The sequence below is a fragment of the Syzygium oleosum genome, unplaced genomic scaffold (assembly GCF_021117445.2).
Source record: "Syzygium oleosum isolate NSW1041296 unplaced genomic scaffold, Sole_v2.1 Sole_v2.30, whole genome shotgun sequence".
Classification (NCBI taxonomy): Eukaryota; Viridiplantae; Streptophyta; class Magnoliopsida; order Myrtales; family Myrtaceae; genus Syzygium; species Syzygium oleosum.
Window position 1 is genome coordinate 3,871,424 of NW_026607514.1, and position 22,447 is coordinate 3,893,870.

The 22,447-nt window shown below is 37.3% G+C and overlaps 1 protein-coding gene across 1 annotated transcript; it reads left to right on the plus strand.

Annotated features, from left to right (window-relative positions):
* Positions 1-16,909: 16,909 nt before the first annotated feature.
* On the plus strand, positions 16,910-17,422 carry LOC115677589 (ethylene-responsive transcription factor ERF098-like). The gene has a single exon (XM_030600776.2). The coding sequence runs from the start codon at positions 16,934-16,936 to the stop codon at positions 17,420-17,422; it is 489 nt and encodes a 162-aa protein (XP_030456636.1). The 5' UTR covers positions 16,910-16,933.
* Positions 17,423-22,447: the final 5,025 nt, after the last annotated feature.

The following is a 22,447-nucleotide window of genomic DNA, read 5'->3' on the forward strand; positions in this document are numbered from 1 at the left end:
TATGGATATTTGTTCCTTTTAGCTGGAGGAGCAATTTCATGGAAAAGTGCGAAGCAGTCTGTCATTGCTGCATCCACTATGGAAGCTGAATTTGTGGCATGCTTTGAGGCCACTGTTCATGGATTATGGCTGCGGAACTTTATTTCAGGACTTGGAATTGTCGACAGTATTGCCAAGCCACTGAAAATTTATTGTGATAATGCAGCAGCAGTCTTCTTCTCTAAAAACGACAAGTATTCGAAGGGTGCTAAACACATGGAATTGAAATACTTTGCCGTTAAAGAAGAAGTTCAGAAACGAAGAGTGTTAGTTGAGCACATTAGCACCAATTTTATGGTTGCAGATCCGTTAACTAAAGGGTTGCCACCAAAGACATTTAGTGAACATGTCGAAAGAATGGGCATTATTTAAAAAACCATCATTGACATTATGTTAAAGATTTATGCTCTTTATGTACTTGACACTTCGATATCACTTATGTATTGTTTCTGATACACTTATGCATCCTGTTTTCTTATGTTGGTATATACATGAATGAATTATGTCAATGTTAACAGGATTTGTTTCTGAAAAGAAACATTGTTGCTGGACCATTATGTTATCTCTCATTATTGATCATGTTAAGTATAGGACCGATACTGTGATACGTGGAAGGGACTATGTCGAACTAATAACATACAACCGCCATGATCCTTATAAGTTCTTACTTAATGATGATTTATGAGTTGACCAATTTGAGAGAGGATTTAGCTTATACTTTGCGCATTATGTTTTATTGTTAAACCTTAAAGTTGAATAATATCACATGGGCCAAGTGGGAGAATGTTGGATTTTATTATGGCCCACGTGATTAATGGCCTGGCCCATATGTGGTTTAAGTTTAACAATTATTATGTATTAAATTACTATTGGTCAATAGAGAGGTGTATTCTAATTACCGTACACCCTGATGGATGGTGTGACTATAAAAAACCCAATTAGAAACTGGTCCTCTCTCAACCCTAGAATAAAATGACGGTCTCTTTTCCATCAAGAACGTCAGAAAGCGAACAGGGGTCAAGAGAGAGAAACCTATTTCTTCAAAGATCTCTCATCTACAATTGATTACTTCACAAGGAATCATGATGGATCAAGGTATGTTTCTCGTCTCTGATGATGTTGTGAAAATCACATTGTTTTAAGATCTTGGGAATTATGTCTTATGCAAATATTAGGGCTTGATTTGCATAGAACTCAATGAACTTACATTAGGCATACTTCTTACATAACATTTGGTGGACTCTACACGAGGCTCGTTAACACAATTGGCCTTAATTTGTCGTTTGTCATCCTCTTATATTGTGTCCCTTTACGCAAGGGGTGCAAATAATTTATCATCGTCTTATATTGTGCCTCAATTTGTGTTGATATACTGAGGATGTCTAACACTTTATCCAACTTAATTATGATTTTAAAAAGAGTCACCATTTTGTGTCTGTATCGTGTATCACGAATTATATATAATCTTTTTTAACGATCATGTGGTGGATAGAATAATCCCTGTACAAGATAATGATATTTGTATAAATAGATGGTTATTTAGTACGAAAATGTGTATGTGTCGTGCTCCCAAACTTGTATGTGTGCGAAAATAGTAATATTGATAGTGTTTCGTAAAATTTTGTAGGTAAGGATATGTATTATGGGCATTTTTTTAGCGGAACCTCGTGCTAGTGAGGGAAAAGAGAGATAAAAGTGGGATAAATGGAGATTTACTACATAATTTCTCGATGAAAAGAAAGATCTAGAGTGACACGTCTCAATAGTGTCAATATTCAAAGTAATGTAATGACTTGCAAGAACAGTGTTGTAAGGTTAAATTAGTCCATGATATTTAATGATATGAATGTTTAATTCCCATGGATACTAGATAAGACTCACATATTTGACTATTTAGATCACTCGGTCCATAATATATCGAGAAACCAACATCTTTGACTACTCGAATTGTTTGATTTGAATCAAAATAAGGCTAGGCTGTTTATATACTTCAAGGCTTTCTATCTCATCAAAGTTGGAGGGAATTTTTGAAATTTTCTCAAAAAAACAAAATGGATAGATTAATATTATAAATGAGATAGGAACACGGCCAATCACAATATAAAAAATATTATATTTTTTGTGGACCCTAATCTGGATTCGAATGTTCCTTTATGCGATTAATAATAACTTTAATACCATGAAAAACCCCAAACTAGTACACATATGACAAATTTACCCCAAACTAATTTTTTGACCAACAAAAATCCCAAAATGGTACACCTGTGATAAATTTACCCTCCGTTAGTTTTCGTTAAATTTTACATTCAAATTTCTGAGTTAGATGACATGTGGTAGTTAATGAGTGTTCCAGTTTAGGGTTTTACCCCTCCGTTTGTCACAGATTTAACAATTTGTGATTTTTCGTGGTATTTATCCAATTTAATGGATAGTAAATTTGTCACAAGTGTACCGGTTTATCGTTTTTTGTGGTTAAAAAATTAGTTTGGGGTAAATTTATCACAGGTGTATCGATTTAGAGTTTTTTTATGATCAAAAAATTAGTTTGTAATAAATTTATCATAAATATATCAGTTTGAAATTTTTCATAGTATTAATCCTGACTTTTTAGACTAAAAGTACACCCAACAATTTCTGTGAGGAGTTACAAGTATCCGCGGGCCAATACTGTAAGTTCATTGAGTTCTATGCAGATCAAGCCCTAATATTTGCACAAGACATAATTCCCAAGATCTTAGAACAATGTGATTTTCACAACATCATCAGAGACGAGAAACATACCTTGATCCATCATGATTCCTTGTGAAGTAATCAATTGTAGATGAGAGATCTTTGAAGAAATAGGTTTCTCTCTCTTGACCCCTTTTCACTTTCTGACATTCTTGATGGAAAAGAGACCGTCGTTCTATTCTAGGATTGAGAGAGGACCAGCTTCTAATTGGGTCTTTTATAGTCACACCATCCATCAGGGTGTATGGTAATTAGAATACACCTCTCTATTGACCAATAGGAATTTAGCACATAGTAATTGTTAAACTTAAACCATATATGGGCCAGGCCATTAATCACGTGGGCCATAATAAAATCCAACATTCTCCCACTTGGCCCATGTGATATTATTTAACTTTAAGGTTTAACAATAAAACATAATGCACAAAGTATAAGCTAAATCCTCTCTCAAATTGGTCAACTCATAAATCATCATTAAGTAAGAACTTATAAGGATCATGGCGGTTGTATGTCATTAGTTCGACACAGTCCCTTCCACGTATCACAGTATCGGTCCTATACTTAACATGATCAATAATGAGAGATAACATAATGGTCCAGCAATAATGTTTCTTTTCATAAACAAATCCTGTTAACATTGACATAATTCATTCATGTATATACCAACATAAGAAAACAGGACGCATAAGTGTATCAGAAACAATACATAAGTGATATCGAAGTGTCAAGTACATAAAGAGCATAAATCTTTAACATAATGTCAATGATGGTTTTTCAATAATGCCCATTCTTTCGACATGTTCACTAAATGTCTTTGGTGGCAACCCTTTAGTTAACGGATCCGCAACCATAAAATTGGTGCTAATGTGCTCAACTGACACTCTTCGTTTCTGAACTTCTTCTTTAACGGCAAAGTATTTCAATTCCACGTGTTTAGCACCCTTCGAATACTTGTCGTTTTTAGAGAAGAAGACTACTGCTGCATTATCACAATAAATTTTCAGCGGCTTGGCAATACTGTCGACAATTCCAAGTCCTGAAATAAAGTTCCGCAGCCATAATCCATGAACAGTGGCCTCAAAGCATGCCACAAACTCAGCTTCCATAGTGGATGCAGCAATGACAGACTGCTTCGCACTTTTCCATGAAATTGCTCCTCTATCTAAAAGGAACAAATATCCATACGTGGATTTTCTGGTATCCACACACCCAGCCCAATCCGAATTTGAATAACCTATCACCTCAAGGTGATTAGACCTTCTAAACGTGAGCATATGATCTTTTGTCCCTTGCAAGTATCTCAATACTTTCTTTGCAGCTTTCCAATGATCCAATCCTGGATTACTTTGATACCTGCCCAGCATTCCGATAGCAAAACTGATGTCTGGCCTGGTTCAAGTCTGAGCATACATCAAGCTCCCAACAATAGATGCATAAGGAATTTATTCCATTTGTTTGTGTTCCAATTCATTCTTTGGACATTGCATAAGGCCCAATTTATCTCCTTTCTGAATTGGAACAACACTTGCAGAGCACTTTTCCATCTTGAATGTCTCTAGAACTTTATTAATATATGCTTTCTGAGACAACCCTAACAATCCTTGTGATCTGTCACAGAATATTTCAATTCCAATCACATAGGATGCCTCACCCATATCTTTCATTTAAAAGTTCTTAGAAAGGGATTTCTTGGTCTCATGTAACAAACCAAGATCATTAGTAGCAAGCAAGATATTGTCAACATACAAAATTAGAAATATGAACTTGCTCCCATTGACCTTCAGATATATACACCGATCAACAGTGTTTTCCTTAAATCCAAAGGAAGTGATAGTATCATTGAACTTAAGATACCATTGTTGGGAAGCTTGTTTAAGTCCGTATATTGACTTCTTAAGTTTACACACCATGTGTTCCTTTCCTTCAACTGAAGACCCCTCTGGTTGGTTCATATAAACTTCTTCATCTAAATTCCCATTCAAAAAGGCAATTTTCACATCCATTTGGTGTAACTCTAAGTCGTAATGAGCCACCATAGCCATAATAATTCTCAGAGAGTCCTTCTTAGACATAGGAGAGAAGGTCTCTTTATAATCAACACCATCTTTCTGAGTAAAACCTTTGGCAACGAGTCTAGCCTTGTATCTTTCAATATTGCCACTTGAGTCGCGTTTGGTCTTAAAGACCCATTTCCAGCCGACTCTTTTACAACCTTCAAGCAAATCAACAAGGTCCCAGACTTCATTGTGATCCATTGATTTTAACTCTTCCTTCATGGCGTCAAACCACTTAGCAGAATTAACACTTTCCATGGCTTGTGAAAACCAAACTGGATCTTCATCAATTCCTAAGTCAAATTCAGATTCATGTAAATAAACCACATAATCATCATAAACGGCAGATCTTCTTTGCCTTTGAGACCTTCTTAATGCCACTTCATGTGGTTCATCTACTGCAGGTTCATTCGTAACAACTTCATCATGGAGTATTTGGTCATTTATTTGTTGTTCTTGTATGTTGTCAAGCCGTTCGACAACTGTGGGAACAACAACTTGAGAATGAGTTATAGATAAAGGTACTTGTACCCTAACTTCTTGAATTTCCACTTTTCGTGGTTCTACACTCCCACTAGTTTCACCATTTTCAATGAACCTAGCATTTCCAGTTTCAACAATTCTTGTACTATGGTTAGGACAGTAAAATCTATACCCTTTGGATATTTCTAGATAACCAATGAAGAAACCACTGGTTGTTCTTGAGTCCAGTTTCTTTTCATGAGGATTATAAATCCTTACTTTCGCTGGGCAACCCCAAACATGCAGGTGCCTTAAACTGGGTTTCCTTCCTGTCCACAGTTCAAAAGGAGTCTTTGGAACTACCTTACTAGGAACCCTGTTTAATAAATACATGGCGGTTTTGAAAGCATGCATCCATAATGATAAGGGTACAGAAGAATTACTTAACATACTCCTAACCTTATCCATTAATGTACGGTTACGCCTTTCTGCAACACCATTTTGTTGCGGTGTTCCTGGCATAGTGTATTGAGCACAAATGCCACGCCTTTCAAGGAATTTAGCAAATGGACTAGGGCATTGTCCAGTTTCTTCATACTTTCATAATACTCACCACCTCTATCAGATCTGACAATTTTCACCTTTCTGTCTAGCTGTTTTTCAACCCATTGATAAACACCTCTAATATGTCTACCGATTGAGATTTTTCATGCAAACATATATATATATATATATATATATATATATATATATATATATATATAACCATAACGTGAAAAATCATCAATAAAGGTGATAAAGTACTTTTCTCCACCAAACGATAGAACATCAAAAGGTCCACATATATCAGTGTGTATTACTTCAAGGAGCTGTGTGCTTCTTGTAGCTGCTTTCTTAATTGTGTGTTTTGTGTGCTTTCCTTTAATACAATCCACACAAATACCAAGATCAGTAAAATCCAAATCATGAAGGATTTCATTCTTTACTAATATTTGTATTCTTTCTTTGGATATATGACCCAAACTTTTATGCCACAAGTAAGCTGAACTTTCATCCACTAAGCCACGTTTCGAACCAACATTATGATGCAGGGTCAATAGAGTCTCAGCAAACAAATTATCAAGTTTTAATTTGTACAAACCATCACAAAGCACACCATAACCAATAAAATGATTATGTTTAAATAAACTGAAACATCCATTTCCAAACTTAAAAGAATATCCAGCTGTATCAAGTTTCGATAATGAAACTAAATTTCGAGAAACAGAAGGAACATAAAAGGTTTGAAAAAGATCTAAATGATGTCCAGTGTCCAAAATCAAACGGTACGTTCCAATGGCTTCAACTGGAGCTTTGACTCTATTCCCCATGAAAATAAACTTTTCATTTGGACTTATGGTTTGGGTCGTAAGGAATCCCTGCATTGTATTCGAAACATGAGTGGTACAACTAGAATCAATCCACCAAGTATTATAAGGAACTTCTGCCAAGTATGATTCGAAACATACAAAAGCACTAGGCTTACCTTTCTTTTCGAACCATGCCTTACGTTTTAGGCAGTCTTTCTGATAGTGTCCAGGTTTTTTGCAGAAATGACACTTATCATTCTTTTGTTCCTTCTTATGGATTTGGGCAGATGACTCATTAATCTTTAGCGGTCCTTTATTGCCCTTTCCATTCTTCCTTCCTGGTTTTCTTTTAGTTCCTGGATGACCCATGAGGTTGACAGAGCGGATTCCTTGCTTCTTAAGCCTTGCTTCCTCTTGAATGAGCATACTTTGCAGTTCAGTTACATTCCACTTATCCTTTATAGTATTATAATTTATTTGGAATAGACCATACTCAGGAGGCAAGGAATTTATGATAAACTGCACAAGAAAACTTTCATCCACTTTCATTCCCATGGAACTCAATCTTGCTGCTATATTTGCCATTTCAGTGACATGCTCATGCATGGTACGAGAACCATCGAACTTCATGGTGGTTAATGTACCCATTAATGTCCCAGCAACTGACTTATTAGCAGAATCAGACCGAGAACGATTTTCCACTAACTTCATAAATTCCTTAGCATTGTCAGTTTCAGGAATGGTTGACTTAATGTTGTTTGCTACTGTCATCCGCATGAACATTAAGCTAAGTCTGTCTGATCTTTCCCAAGCCTTATGGAAAGACCTTTCTTCAGTACTGCTAGAAGCAGTAAGAACAGCGGGCTTGTCATTCATGAGTGCTAAATCAAGATCAAGAACACCTAGGTGAAACTTGACTTGTTCACTCCATTCAGAAAAGTTAAGCCCATTGAACTTCATAATAGACGAAGCTTGCGAATGAAGAGAAACAGAAACAGATATTGCAAAATACATCGAATGCTCACATATTAATGCTTTGAGTCATAACTTAAACACATAACATTAACTGTACATCGAAGTTCTCCTTTGGGTGATACAACAATGTACAACCATAAAACATAATTGATGCTTAAATTTAAGTTCATATAATTGGTAATTATATATACTCCAATTAGACACATTTGCTATCTTTGGATATGCTAAACATATCTAACCAAGTATACTAATTAACCACTATTATGTCCATGATTATAAAATTAATCGATCAACCTTTGGGTGATCCTTAAATATTTTATAATCAATGAACTTCAAATTATCCATGATAAACAATATATATAACATCATGTCATCTCATTAGTAGCATCACATAATAATTGTTAATTGAATTTTATTTAATTTGACGTCTATGAGAAACTTTCTAATTCGGCCACTTTGGTGACTAACGAATTAAACATAATATAGATATCAAATTAAATAATCATAACAACAATTATTTCAATTGAATGAAATACAATTAATGTCCGTTTGCTATATGTGATCCAAAATTTCTTAATGTATATAATATAAGATAATTAGAGTTGTTGTGGTTAATCTCTAATCAAGCAAAAAATTATATACGGATCACTTGACATTTAATTTTACGGATAAAACATTCATATAATTTCCTACAAGGGTAAAACAGTAAAATTCATGCGGCAAGGACAAAACAGGAATTTTTTAATACGGAGAAGGGCATAACGGTAAATTAAACGGATGGGGCAGAATTGTAATTTCCAAACGAAGCCGTGTGGTCCCCACGGGCACGTGCGTGACAGGCGCCCCTTACTCCGTGCGGGCGCGTGTTGCTTACGCCCCTGGCGCGGCATGCGAGCGCGTGCAGTACACGCGCCTACCGCTGATGCAGGCGCGTGGCTGCACGCGCTTGCCCTTGGCGCGGGCGCGTGTCTCACACGCGCCTGCTTCATGCGCGAATTGCAGGTACGCAATCCTTCTTCCGCCGAGCCTTCATTCGCCCGATTCTCCTCCAGCAACCCACGTTAGACCAAAATAATTGATGGGTTTTTGACATCATGTCGGCGCGATCGTGTAGGTCCAAGAATCAACACAACCAGCCAAGAAATTGCCCCGAATCAAGCAAAATTTTATCAAAACGCAAATCCTAACTATTACGATTTTCACATACGATCTTGAAAAATCGAAAAGGTGAAATCTTGATTCGTAAGAGGTATAGTTTACCATATTTGTCAAAATCTCATATTTACAGCAAACATCAATAAATTCTCATCAATTAACAATCAATGGAAAATCACCAGTTCTCAAACCATGCTCTGATACCACATGTAAGTTTATTGAGTTCTATGCAAATCAAGCCCTAATATTTGCACAAGACATAATTCTCAAGATCTTAGAACAATGTGGTTTTCACAACATCAGAAAGGAGAAAAATACCTTGATCCATCATGATTCCTTGTGAAGTAATCAATTGTAGATGAGAGATCTTTGAAGAAATAGGTTTCTCTCTCTTGACCCATTTTCGCTTTGACGTTCTTGATGGAAAAGAGACCGTCGTTCTATTCTAGGATTGAGAGATGACCAGTTTCTAATTGGGTCTTTTATAGTCACACCATCCATCAGGGTGTACGGTAATTAGAATACACCTCTCTATTGACCAATAGGAATTTAGCACATAATAATTGTTAAACTTAAACCACATATGGGCCAGGCCATTAACCACGTGGGCCATAATAAATCCAACAAATACAGTGCAAATGAACTCCACAACTAGCAACGACTGATGGCTCTCTGTCTTTGTCTCGGTGCTCTGCATTCTGATTGGCGCTTCCGTGCACGCTGACGTCCCCCACAGCAAATTCGCAACCAAATTGGAGTTGAAACGACGACCTTTTCTTCTCAAGCCTCCGAGAAAAAGCATGGATCTCGCGTCGTAATGGGCACTTGATGTTGCGTGTGGTGGCTAACCAAAGTTCCCCATTCATTTGAAGATATCAAATTTCTAAGTCATCTATTTATTTTCATATTAGAATTTGTGATGTTTATGTTACAACGAGATATTCCAAGTTGACGGCTACACACAACATCCAATTGCTATAAATCAGGTAAAAGGTCCTTCTATATGATTTCTTTTATTTCGTGAAAAATGAATGATTTGAAAAATATTCTTTTGAAAATTTTAGGACTCGATTTCACTTTTGTAACAAAATTTAGCACTTGATTGCACTTTTTGGAAATTTTATGATTCAAATAAACTATCGTGATAAATTTTTGGACTTCCGGTACATTTATTATGCCTTTAAAAAAATGCAAAAACGAGAAAAAAGGAGAAAGAACCAGGCTGCCACCGCCGCCCCATCATTGCCGGGCCAGCAATGGCCAAGGCCTGGTGATCCCCACCAATCGCAGGCAATGGCAGCCCTCGGCTAAACTTGAGCGAGGGTCACCAACCCTTGTCGGCGATGGTGGGGCGGTGGTAGCAAGGGCTGCTCACTTGCATCTTCCTCTTTCATTTTTATTGTTCTTCACGTCCGATTTCATTTTCGACGATTTTTGTTGCAATTTTCGAGCAATGAACATCCAGACAATATGAAGTTCATTTTCTCGATTACCATATCAAATAACAAGCGAAAAAATTCGACGGAAAAACAAGGCAGAGATCATAACCGTGGCTCTGATACCAATGTTGGAAGTGAGTGTCGAGAGAATCGACTAGCCCATTTGATGCACTCCAAAACAAATTTTCCAAGATCGTACGTTGAATCACCAGTGAACGATGGACGAATCTACTTCACGTTGGTCCGAATACAATCACAAAGAAAGTATTCTCGTTTCACGGCATTAATGCCGATTGTCTTCTCGAAGTAGATACGGAATTCTTATGCGACATTCTTTGATGAAGAGAGGGGAGAGAGAGAGAGAGAGTTCTATTCGTCAGAACTTACTTATCTCTTATCGGATTTTCATACTGAGGAAGTTACCTTAACTCCCCTCGCACCTCTTCAAAAGGTGTCTCTCAGACACACTTCTAATTAGAGCAAATGGTGCCCCTTGGACACACTCATCATGGGTGGACCGACGAAATATAACAAATCAATTTCCATGCAATACAAATATAATGACTCATACTCGACCCGACTCATATTATCAAAATACTTCCATATTTAATAAAATCTAGGAAAACTCATACCCAAACTGAGGTAAGAGTCTAGAGTAAGTGGACATGAGATCAGGTGAGGGCAATAGAAAATGAAAAGAGAGTTATAGAGGTAGGTTGGATTTAAGCAATTTGTAAACCCTTTTAAACATAAACATCGCAAATTCTATATCTTAAAAAAAAATATGGGAACTTTGGTTCGCCACCGCACACAACGTAAATGCCTATATGACGGGATCAATGCTTTTTCTTGGGAGGTCCAAGAAGAAAAGGTTGTCATTTTAATCCCAATTTGGATGCTTGTGTTTGCACTATAATTGGCCCCCCAAACACTTGCGCCTCGTCACACAAATTGTCGGGTGGACTCTATTCTAAAAAGTTTTATTGATCGCATGTTAAGGAACATTAGAATTAACCTTTGATTCAGCCAAAAAAAAAAAACAGTGGGGATGAAAGAAGAGATGAGCTCGATCGGGGGTGGATGTCGGCAACGAGAGCTGGCTCGGCTTGCGGTGTCGGGCGGCGACACTGCGGTGGGTCACGGGCAGAGCAGGAGGAGGGGCTGACTTGGGTTGGTTAGGGACATTTTAGCAAGTGAGAGATGCATCTCCGAATGATATTTCAGAAGTCACGATGATTTTTGTAGGTTTTGAAAACAAAGGACAACAAAGATGGACGAGGGTTTTGAATTTCTTCCGACCATTCCGAAATACTCTTCCGACCCATCAAAAAGCTGGTCTAACCCAACTCAAATTGTCTAAGAAAAGTCAACAATTTAGAACCGGCTTGTCCAATGAACGAATTCGATTTATTCAAGCGTCTGATTTCGACGAAACTCGAGACCAAATGTGAAGTGAACTTGAGTCCGACGAGGACAAAGCCCATGCAAAGCGAAATTGGAGTTTGTGAAGACTCGAACACGAAATTGTCCAAGAACTCGTATAGTATCCTTGGTGCGCACGTGTTTCATATGCATCAAAGTTCAAGCTCCAATCTCCTACTTCTAATTTATTATTCTAATTTAGGTATCGCAAAGTAAAAAATATGACCGATAATCATTGAGAGCTAACTTCGACAATCAAAGGAGATATAGTGTGCACATAAATTATTTGAAAGAGTTGACCTCTCGGTTCAAAGTAGAATATATATAATAACTGACTCAACATCACTTAAATCGAAATTGATTTTCATGTGAACTATATTTGAAATTCGACACAATCTGAAATTAGCAATGACTCGAATCACATCCGTTGCATCAGGATATCAAACAATTTGAAATGAGCCGAGCTTGCATTGACCCAAATCAAACTGGGTATGTACTTGAATCGTATAAATTGAATTGGCCCACATCCAAATAGGATTCGAAATTGCGACATACCAAATTGAGATCGATCCAAGCCGTCAAATCACCACATCTAGCTACCGTGAAGCCTTAACCAATACACTTCAAAAAATTGTTTGCTTCGCCAAAATTAGTAAATCTCCATATGGCTCATCTTATATAGGTTTAATATAATAAAAGACAAATTTCATGTGAAAAACATCAAAAATTTGAAAGTAAAGGACATTCCAAATCCTCAATAATCAAAAGCAAATTACCGTAACATTACAGAAGGACATAATCGATGCAGTGGAAGAGTGACACAATGATTCCGTCACATGCCCGAGTGCCACGTCATGAGTGACGAGGGATTTTGTCTAAGAGATGTAAATGTTTTTATTTATTTCATGAAAAATAAATAATTTTAAAATGTATTTTTTAAAATGATCATTTATATCGTTTGAAATAATTAGTCAAATAAAAAATATTATCATTATTGATAATAATTTATGCCTAAATATTTTCGTTAATAGTGATAATATTTTTCATTTGTTCATTTTGTAAGCGATATAACCAATTATTTTTTTAAAAATATTTTGTAAATCATTTATTTTTTTATGAAAAAAGGGAACTTAAAATTTAATACGATCTCGATGATACCATTGTGTGTTGGAACATATACTTGTGTATTAAAAAAATGATTAATATCACGAAAAACTCCAAACTATTACACATGTGACAAATTTACCTCAAACTAATTTTTTGACTATCAAAAACTCTAAATTGGTACAATTATGACAATTTTACTCTTCGTTAGTTTTCGTTAAATTTTACCATCAAATTTCTGAGCTAGATGACACGTGATAATTAACGGATGTACCATTTTGAGATTTTACCCTCCATTTGTCACAAATGTACCAATTTATAGTTTTTTTTGTATGAATTCAATTTAACAGAAGGTAAATTCGTTACAAATGTACAAGTTTGAGGTTTTTAGTAGACAAAAAATTAATTTGAGGTAAATTTATCACAGACGAACCAATTTGGTATTTTGTATGGTCAAAAAATTAATTTCGGATAAATTTACTATAAGTATACCCGGTTTTTTGTGATATTAATTTAGAAAAAAAAAGGTTGTTCAAATAAATTGGCCCCACGGGGGCACAGAGAGGAAGACTAATTAGGCAGCCACTAGTGTGCGTTCAGAGCCTCTCTCCCAAAACTGGGTGGACAAGGACGACCGCGTCATCATGGACAGGACTTGCGTCATCCTATGCGCTTATGTTTTTTATCAGTCATAGAATCGTCATTCGATTCAATTAATGAGACATTTGTGCTTGATTTCCCGTTGGTGAGTTATAAATAGAATATTAAATAAAAAGGTAGTTATTACATATTCAAGAAAAAAAAAGTACATTCCTATTTTCAAAATCCTCATTAAACATTTATATCAATTGTTGTTGGCCACCAGAGGTAAGAGTTACAATGGTGATAAGGGACGCGGTAGAGAGAGATAGGGGGAGGAAGGAGGAGAATTTGATTTGAGATGTTATGTTAATTTGTAATTAATGAAGATTAGTAGGCATATGCCCACATTTTTAAGGCCAAATACCCTAAAAAACTTTTAACTTTAACTCTTGTCCCAATTTTACTATTTGTCTCCTACAAAATTTTCAACTTTATGTCATATCCCAATTCTATCATAAACTTTTCTTTGTCCCATAAAAAACCCCAGCTTTTGATTCAGCCTCAATTCTACCCTCAATTTCTTTTTTGTTTCATAAAAAGTCTCAAATTTTACCATAAACTTTTTTTTTGTCTCATAAAAAATTCCTAACTTTAGGTCCAGTTTCAATTTCACTCTAATTTTTTTATCTCATAAAAGATCACCAACTTTAACTTGAGTCCCAAATATGCTATCCATTAACTCTCCGTCAAAATTGCCCTTTGTAATTTTGCACTCGTCGACCTCTCGTACTTGGGTATGTTCCATCTCTTGTGGTTGAAGAGCTCGCATTTGGGACGTTGGAACAAATCATGCTTGTGAGTTTTAATCTCTTGATTGTCAATGAGAAATTTTAGATGGAAGGTTAATAGGGATAAATTTGTAACTCAAGTAAAAATTTATGGTTTTTATGAGACTATAAAAATTTTAGGGTAAAATTGGTACTGAATGGTAAAATTGGGACAAGACCTAAAGTTGGGGGATTTTCATAGGACAAAAAAAATGTTTATGGACGAATTGGGATGACCTAAAGTTGAGGGTTTTTTATGGGACAATAAAAGTTTATAGTAGAATTGGTACCAAACCTAAAGTTGAGGGGTTTTTATGAGACAAAAAAAAGTTGGAGGTTTTTTATGGGCCTAATTCCAAAAAAAAAAAGCACCGACTTTAAATTGAGTAACAATTCTGGCTCGAACTTTTGTTTATCTCATAAAAAATCATAAACTTTCACTTAAATCTTAAATCTGACCCGAACCATTTAAAATTTTCACATCACGAGAGCCAGATTTGAGACTTGAGTAAAAGTTGTACTTTTTGTTGAGATAAAAAAAAAGTTCGGGCCAAAATTATTACTCAAGGTAAAATTGATGCTTTTTTTGAGAATTACCCCATCTTTTATGTGACCTAAAGTTGAGGGCTTTCATGTTTCCGATTGCCACGTCATGAGTGATAAGCGATTGTGTCAAAGTCATAGATTTAATATGATTTCGATGACACCACGATATTATACTTGGGTATTAGATAAATGTTGTTCAAATTGGCCCCACGGGGGCCCACAGAGAAAGTCCAATTAGTAGTCAGCCACTCGTGCGCGTTCAAGATCCTCTCCCAAAATTGGCTGGACAAGGACGACCGCGTCATCATGGACAGGACTTGCGTCATCCTATGCACTTATGCTTTTGATCAGTCATAGAATCGTCATTCGATTTCGATACCATTCATGAGACATTTGTGCTCGATTTCCCTAATTCCCACATGAGAGTTCACATTCGTGTTTAATTTCCCATTGGTGAGTTATAAATACAAAATTAAACAAAAAGGTAGCTATTAAATATTTTTTAAAAAGAGTTAATACTATGAAAAACCCCAAATAAGTACATCTGTGACAAATTTATTCAAAACTGATTTTTGGACTATCAAAAACTCAAAACTAGTACATTTGTGACAAATTTACTATCTGATAGTTTTTGTTAAATTGGATTAATATCATGAAAATACACCTATAACAAACAAAGCGTAAAACCCCAAACTAGTACACCTGTCCACTATTATGTGCCATCCAACTGGAGCAATTTAATGGTAAAAAAAATCCATAATACATATTTTTACCTACAATCTTTTTATGAAACACCATGAACATTGCTGATTTCTTACACAAACAAGTTTGTGATCGAGACGATACTTATTTTCATACTAAAGAGCCACCAATTTATATAGACATCATTATCTTGTGCAGGGATTGATTCTATCCACCACATCACCGTTAAAAGAGATCATATATAATTTGTGATATACGATAAACAAAATTGCCAATTTTTTTTTTTCCAATTAAGTTGGATAAAATGTTGGCATCCTCAATATATCAGTACAAATTGAGGCACAACATAAAAGGATGATACATGATTTCTTCCCCTTACTTAAGGGACACGATATAAGAGTTGACTGATGACTAATCATGGCCAATTGCGCTAACGAGTTTTAGGGGTGTGTAAAGGAATCGGGAACCGTCTGGAACCGGACTAGCCCGGAACCGGTGGTTCCAGTGGGGATCAGTTCGGTTCCCGATTCCAATTTACTAGAACTAGTGACTACTGGACCGGTTCCTAGTTCTAGGCGTGGAATCGCCCACCTGGACCGGAGCTGTAATACATATAATACTTTATAAGAAAAATTTCCAACCAAAAAAAAAAGAAATTTTTTTAAGAAAAATGAAATCTTTAAAATCCCTAATCTGAAGCTCAACTCTCATCTACTTGGTGCTTGTCTCGTTTCTCTTACGTTATCTGAGTCGTCTCTTTATCTCTTACTCATGATCTTGACTCTCAAACTCTACGCCCATCGACTCACGGCCTCAACTCTCAACTCCAATCAACTCATGGCCGTTCATCGCCTCCCTCTCTCGCTCTTGGTCACGTCCAATTGCGTGAAACTTGTTAGGATTGGTTCCATGGTTTGGTCCGGTTCCAATTTTTCGGAACGGTCCTTAGTGGACGGTTTCTGATTCCATGTTGGAGACCATCCACCCAGACCATGCTCACCCCTAACGAGTCTCACAACGAGTCTCACATGGAGTCCAGCATAAGGTATGCCTTGTATAATAGTGTAGATTAATATTTACTATTACCAGTCTAACTAAAGATAAAAAAAAAAAAATCAGATCCATGCTTTGATTATTGCTTGCGACATTACTACCTCATCCAATGAGTCATGCACATGCATGCACACGTATCTGACTTATGCCCTACCCGGGGCCCACAGTACATAAACATGTGATAAGACACAGCGATTATATAAAATTCGAAAATAAGGCCAATCACACAGTCACCTGGGCTTTCGTCCAATCGGAATTCCAAAAGGCATCCTGTGCCTCTCCACTTACTCGAATTCGTTTCGTCTCTCTCGGAACCTTCTCACAAGAAGACATAACAAAGACGAACCCCCCACCGTCAGATACGACCTCCCCTGAACTTTTCAACGCCTCCGATCTCATCTGTGACCAAACCCTATATATACCCACCAGTCTCCATCGATCATTTGCGATCGAATTCGAAATCCATTTTCTCAAAGTTTACCCTTCACTTGGCCATGGAAGGGTCTTCTTCAAGAGGGAATCAGAACAACGAGAACAGCGAAGAGACCGGGAGCAAGAGGGGATTGCGGTCACGATGCGATCCACCCCGGTACCGAGGGATCCGGCGGCGGCCCTGGGGCAAGTTTGCGGCTGAGATCCGGGACCCCTCGAGGAATGGCGCGCGCCTCTGGCTCGGGACCTTTGAGACGGCGGAGGAGGCCGCTCGCGCCTACGACCGGGCCGCCTTCGCCTTCCGGGGCCATTTGGCCATCCTCAACTTCCCCAACGAGCAACAGTACTACGCTCCGAATGACCACTACGTCTCCGGCCACCGCGGTTCTTTCTCCGCATCTCTGTCGCCGCCGCCGCCGCCGTTCTCTTCGCCAAGTTCATCGTCGTCTGCCGTGTCAGCTCCCGCCGAGCCATCCAGAGATGTGATCGAGTTCGAGTATCTGGACGATAAGTTGTTGGAGGAACTGCTGAACTCGCACTGCGACATGTAGGGTTAATGCGGGTAGGTGAATGCATGTTTAAGCGGTAGTATCCACACAGACACAGATTTCTGGGATGCTAAAGTTATCTCGTTTCAATAAACTGTTGCAATATATCTCACGTTTCTAATGTTAAATACCACGGTACAGTTTCCGAAATGGGTTCGTAGTAAACCATTTTGGAAGGGCTTCTCTGTATTTGAGGACAGGATGAGGTAAAACCAAGCTGAGCAAGGATTTTGCTGTTTTAAGGTGCAACTTTTATTTAATTTTTAGGGTTTCGGGTGCTTTGAAGCTGAAACAAAATTCTATATATTACAAAATTTCAGGGGTTTATTTTGTGGAGGGTTAATACCACGAAAAACCTTAAACTGGTACACCTGCGATAAATTTACCCTGAACTAATTTTTTGACCACCAAAAATCCAAAATTGGTACACGTGTGACAAATTTACCCCAAACTAATTTTTTAATCATAAAAAATCCCAAACTTATACATTTGTGACAAATTTACTCTTCATTAAATTGAATTAATGCCATGAAAAATCACAAATTGGTAAATATGTGACAAACAGAGGGGTAAAACCTCAAATTAGAACACCTGTTAACTGCTACGTATCATCCGACTCAACAAATTGCCGATAAAATTAATGAAAATTAATAGAGGATAAATTTATCATAGATATACAAGTTTGTGATTTTAGATAAATGAAAAATTAGTTTGAGGTAAATTTGTCATAAATGTATCAATTTAGGATTTTTTACGGTATTAATCTAAATCGCAATGGAAAAGGCGAACGAGAATTCCAACAATTGCTGTTGATGTTGACCTGAATTCTCCGGTCTTCAGTAAACGGTTTCGCTTCTTCTCCTTCACAACTTGATCTGCCTTGACCGTGACCCGTCTTTCCTTTTTATGTCCAGGCCCACCACCTTAATTAATCACTTCATGTCGCGACAGTCCACTATTTTGCAATAAAATCGAGCAATTAACAGGGTTAAATTGATAAGAGCTTAGGCAGAGGCTCTTTTGAGACGTCGTTTGGGGTGGAATCCCCAACCAATTCGGGGATGGAATGAGTTGGACCGTGACCCTTTATCTCGTTCACACGAAAAAATCGAGTGCTAACGGGGTAAATCTTGACCTCAAAAGTTAGGAAAGTTAAATAAATGTGATAGGAGATATTCTTTGGTTAGGCCTTCCGTAGATAGGAAATGAGCAAAGTATCATATCTGTGGACGGTCATTGGTCATCTTTCGTTTATGGTGAATATTGTTTGCCTCAGGAGCTGCTCAGCTCGATGTAGTGAAAGAGGTGAGATAATGATTTCATCACGTTCCTGAATGCCACGTCATGAGTGATGAGCGATTACGTCAAAGGTTTTACTTGTTTAAATGTACTATTATATCGATGATACCGTAACAATGGAAGATATACTTGTATATTAGAAAAAGGTTGTTCAAAAAGGTCCCGCGTGAGCCCACAGAGAAACTCCAACTAGTCAGCCATTCGTGTGCTGGACAAGGACGACCACGCAAGCATGGATCAGCATGGATAAGACGTGCGTCATCCTCGCGCTTTATGTTTTCAATCGTCATGAAATCATCGTTGCATATGATTAGAGGTGACAAATACGTGGATAGAATCGGGTTTGGATGTTGCGTCACCCTCGTCCCTTTCTTCACCATCTTGCCATCCTTAAGGACATCGTCGCTCACCGGCTCTGTCAAGCGGCATCGTTTGCTAAAACCGCGTACTCTCACAAAACGATGCATGTGCGTACACCATTTCCTTTCACAATTTCGAACCCTGCCAATCAATATCGTTGGTAGTCCTTCTCGTTCAAACCACACAGCCATTGGCATATGATGCAAATCGTTTTGGCATAGCGAACTGTTACATCCCCAACTATACAAAAACATGAGCAATGATAGAGTCGTCCTTCCATCCAAAGGACGCTGCCTCAAATATAACCATCTTTAACATCTTTAACATGCTAGTAAAATATATACATCTATGTATTTGATAAAAGAGTTATCGGATAGTAAGATTAGAGTTTCTATAATCCATCGAAGCGATATGTATATCCCCAACTAACAACTAGACTCGAAAGTTCACCTCATACATAAACAACTCATACCCATAATCCCACTACCAAAATGTCTTTCTAGTAACGTAAACGCTCTTGTCCTACTTGCGGCTAGCTAAAGAACCTGAAAAGCAAGTAAGACGAATTGAATGAACAATAACAATTCAGTGAGTAGTATATCTCTTCTAAGTAGATCGAACATTCACTCTGCATCTTTATAAAACGATGTCATAACTCATCGATCCAAAATTCAATATATGATATATGTAAAATATCAAAATTAGGTTATATCTTTTCAACAAAACTCCTTACATTTTAGATCAATCAATGATATCAAATCAACAATAACAAATTAACTATCAATGGTCCATTCTATTGATCAATATCTATAAAATCAAACGTCAATGGTCAATTCTATTAATTATTCTAATACTCAATATCTAGCTTTGGCCAGGCTTACCACACGTGACAAAGGCGACCAAGTTTCCCTCCTGGATAGATCTCCACCTATATGAGCCGGTGGTTCAACCTAAAAGGATGTCTTGATAATAGTATGCATACTTAACTTCTCAATGGGTTTTAATCATAGCAACATGAGCATAATCTACTTCAATCATTCTTCAATAGCCCACAAATCAAATCTAGAATCCATCTCAAAACTTAGGTTCACTAACCAAAATATGTAACTTTTCATAATTTAATAGATATCAAACAATGTTCTGTTAACAATCTGGAATTTTTCATAATTCTTTCATAAAAGGTTTCGCAAACCAATCATAGGCAATTGGCTCAAACTATAATCCAAAGACATTTTACCATTTCAAATAGATAAAATGGTAGTTAATGCTTGATCCAGTTTTAAGCATTCAATATGCCCTAAGCACCACTTTTTCTTTCAAAAGAATATCAAACCATGTGATGCCTCTTTAACTTATAATGTATATTTTTATCATTTCAAGACATGAATTTTAAAACCAAAGATGAGATAAGTATCACTCACCAAGAAAAGCTTAAAACCAAGCTACGAAGGTTACTTGAGTCGATGAACTCGTATTCCTATTAATTAATTGAAAAACGATACCAAAATCAAGTAGCAAGTTACCTTAACTACTACTCAATTAAAGTAAACTTAATCACTGACAAAATGAATCTTGTGTGCCAACAAAATGCTTTTCCAACGTATTTATTCAAAGCTCTAGCTATCCATTATGCGGAGCTTGAGCGTGAAATTTTTGCTTCTCATAAGTTAATTTCTCCATTAACCTAAAAGGTGTTAAATCTAGCACATGCTCAGGACTTGGCACATATTGCCATAACAAAGAGACATGGAACACATTATGTTCATCGGAGAGCATTAGTGGTAAAGCTAGTTTGTAAGAACCTTGGCCAACCTTCTCTAAAATCAAGAATGATCCCACATAACTTGGACTCAACTTGCCACATGTGTTGAACCTCATAATACCTTTCATAGAGAGACTTTAAAAAACACGTGATCTCCCGCACTAAATTCCAATTTGGGCTTTCTAAGGTTTGCACAACTTTTCTTATAGCTTTGCGTCGTTTTCATACGCTCTCGAGTCAGCTTAACTTTCTCTTTTGACTACTAGATAAACTCTGAGCCAGTGAGTCTTCTCTCACCAACATTATACCAACAAACAGGAGTTGTGCATTTTCGACCATACATAGCTTCAAAGGGAGCCATCTTAATGTTGTAATGATGGTTGTTATTATCGGGGAACTTTGCCAAATGTAGGTGTTTGTCCCATGAGCCACCAAAGTCAATAACGCGAATCTCAACATATCTTCTAACGTTTGAATCGTTTTCATTTCCCCCTTCAATCCCCCTCGGAGGGAGAAAGAAGACCTCCTTAAAGAACTTCTAACTGTTTCGTCGGAAATGTTCTCGCGACGAAAATATAATTCACCGAAAGTCGTTCTTCGGTTCTTAATGAAAGGAGACTGGGTTCTAGATCCAATTCCGGATAGGAGCAATCCAAGCGTGAATAAAAAACTTGATTTTTACAGAATATTCGGACGAAACCATCCAATTACTGGCGGCGTCCAAAGTTCATAAGGACCTAAACAACTACAGCTATGGAAACTGAAAGTACGAAACTGGAAAGTAAGGACTACAGCTATGGAAACTAAAAGTGCTGAACGAGAAAGTAAGGATAAAAGACAACATTTGTTTTTGTTTTTTGTGCGCGGGGGGCTCTTCTGTTGATAATCATACGCTATTTATAGCACAGACTTGGTAACCGTCCTTGGTGTTGTATCCGATATCTATCGTTGATTTCATCTTCAACGTTCATTTAATGACACCTGTTTATCAACTGTTATTCGATGAAGTGATAACCGCTCTTGAGCTTTTCCTGTGCTGACATCTGTCCTTAGTATGATAACTTTCACCGAACCCTTTTTATCTTTTGAAATGATAACCGTCATCGGGGCCATTTATTCTCTGGAACGATACCCGTCGTCGAGCCCATTAGTTCTCTAAGGCGACAACCGTCATCGAACTTTTCTTTATTAGTCACACGTCCTTTGGTATGGTAACCGTTATCGAACTTTTCTCCGTTTGACACCTGTCCTTCGGAATGATAACCGTCATCGAGCTTTTTCTCCGTTTGATACCTGTCTCTCGGGATGATAACTGTCATCGAACTTTTTCTCCGTTTGACACCTGTCTCTCGGGATGATAACCGTCATCGAGCTTTTTCTTCGTTTGACACTTGTCTCTCGGGATGATAACCGTCATCGAGCTTTCCTCCGTTTGACACCTGTCCTCCGGAAATAGGGACCTTCGTCAAGCTTTCTGACTTGACACTTATCATCCTTTTCATCGATGTCATCGATGAGAAATACCTTTGGCACTTTAGTCCAGCCTTTTACCTGATTTGACATCTGCTTTCACCTTTGTCGAGCTTTTCTGGCTTGACACCCATCAT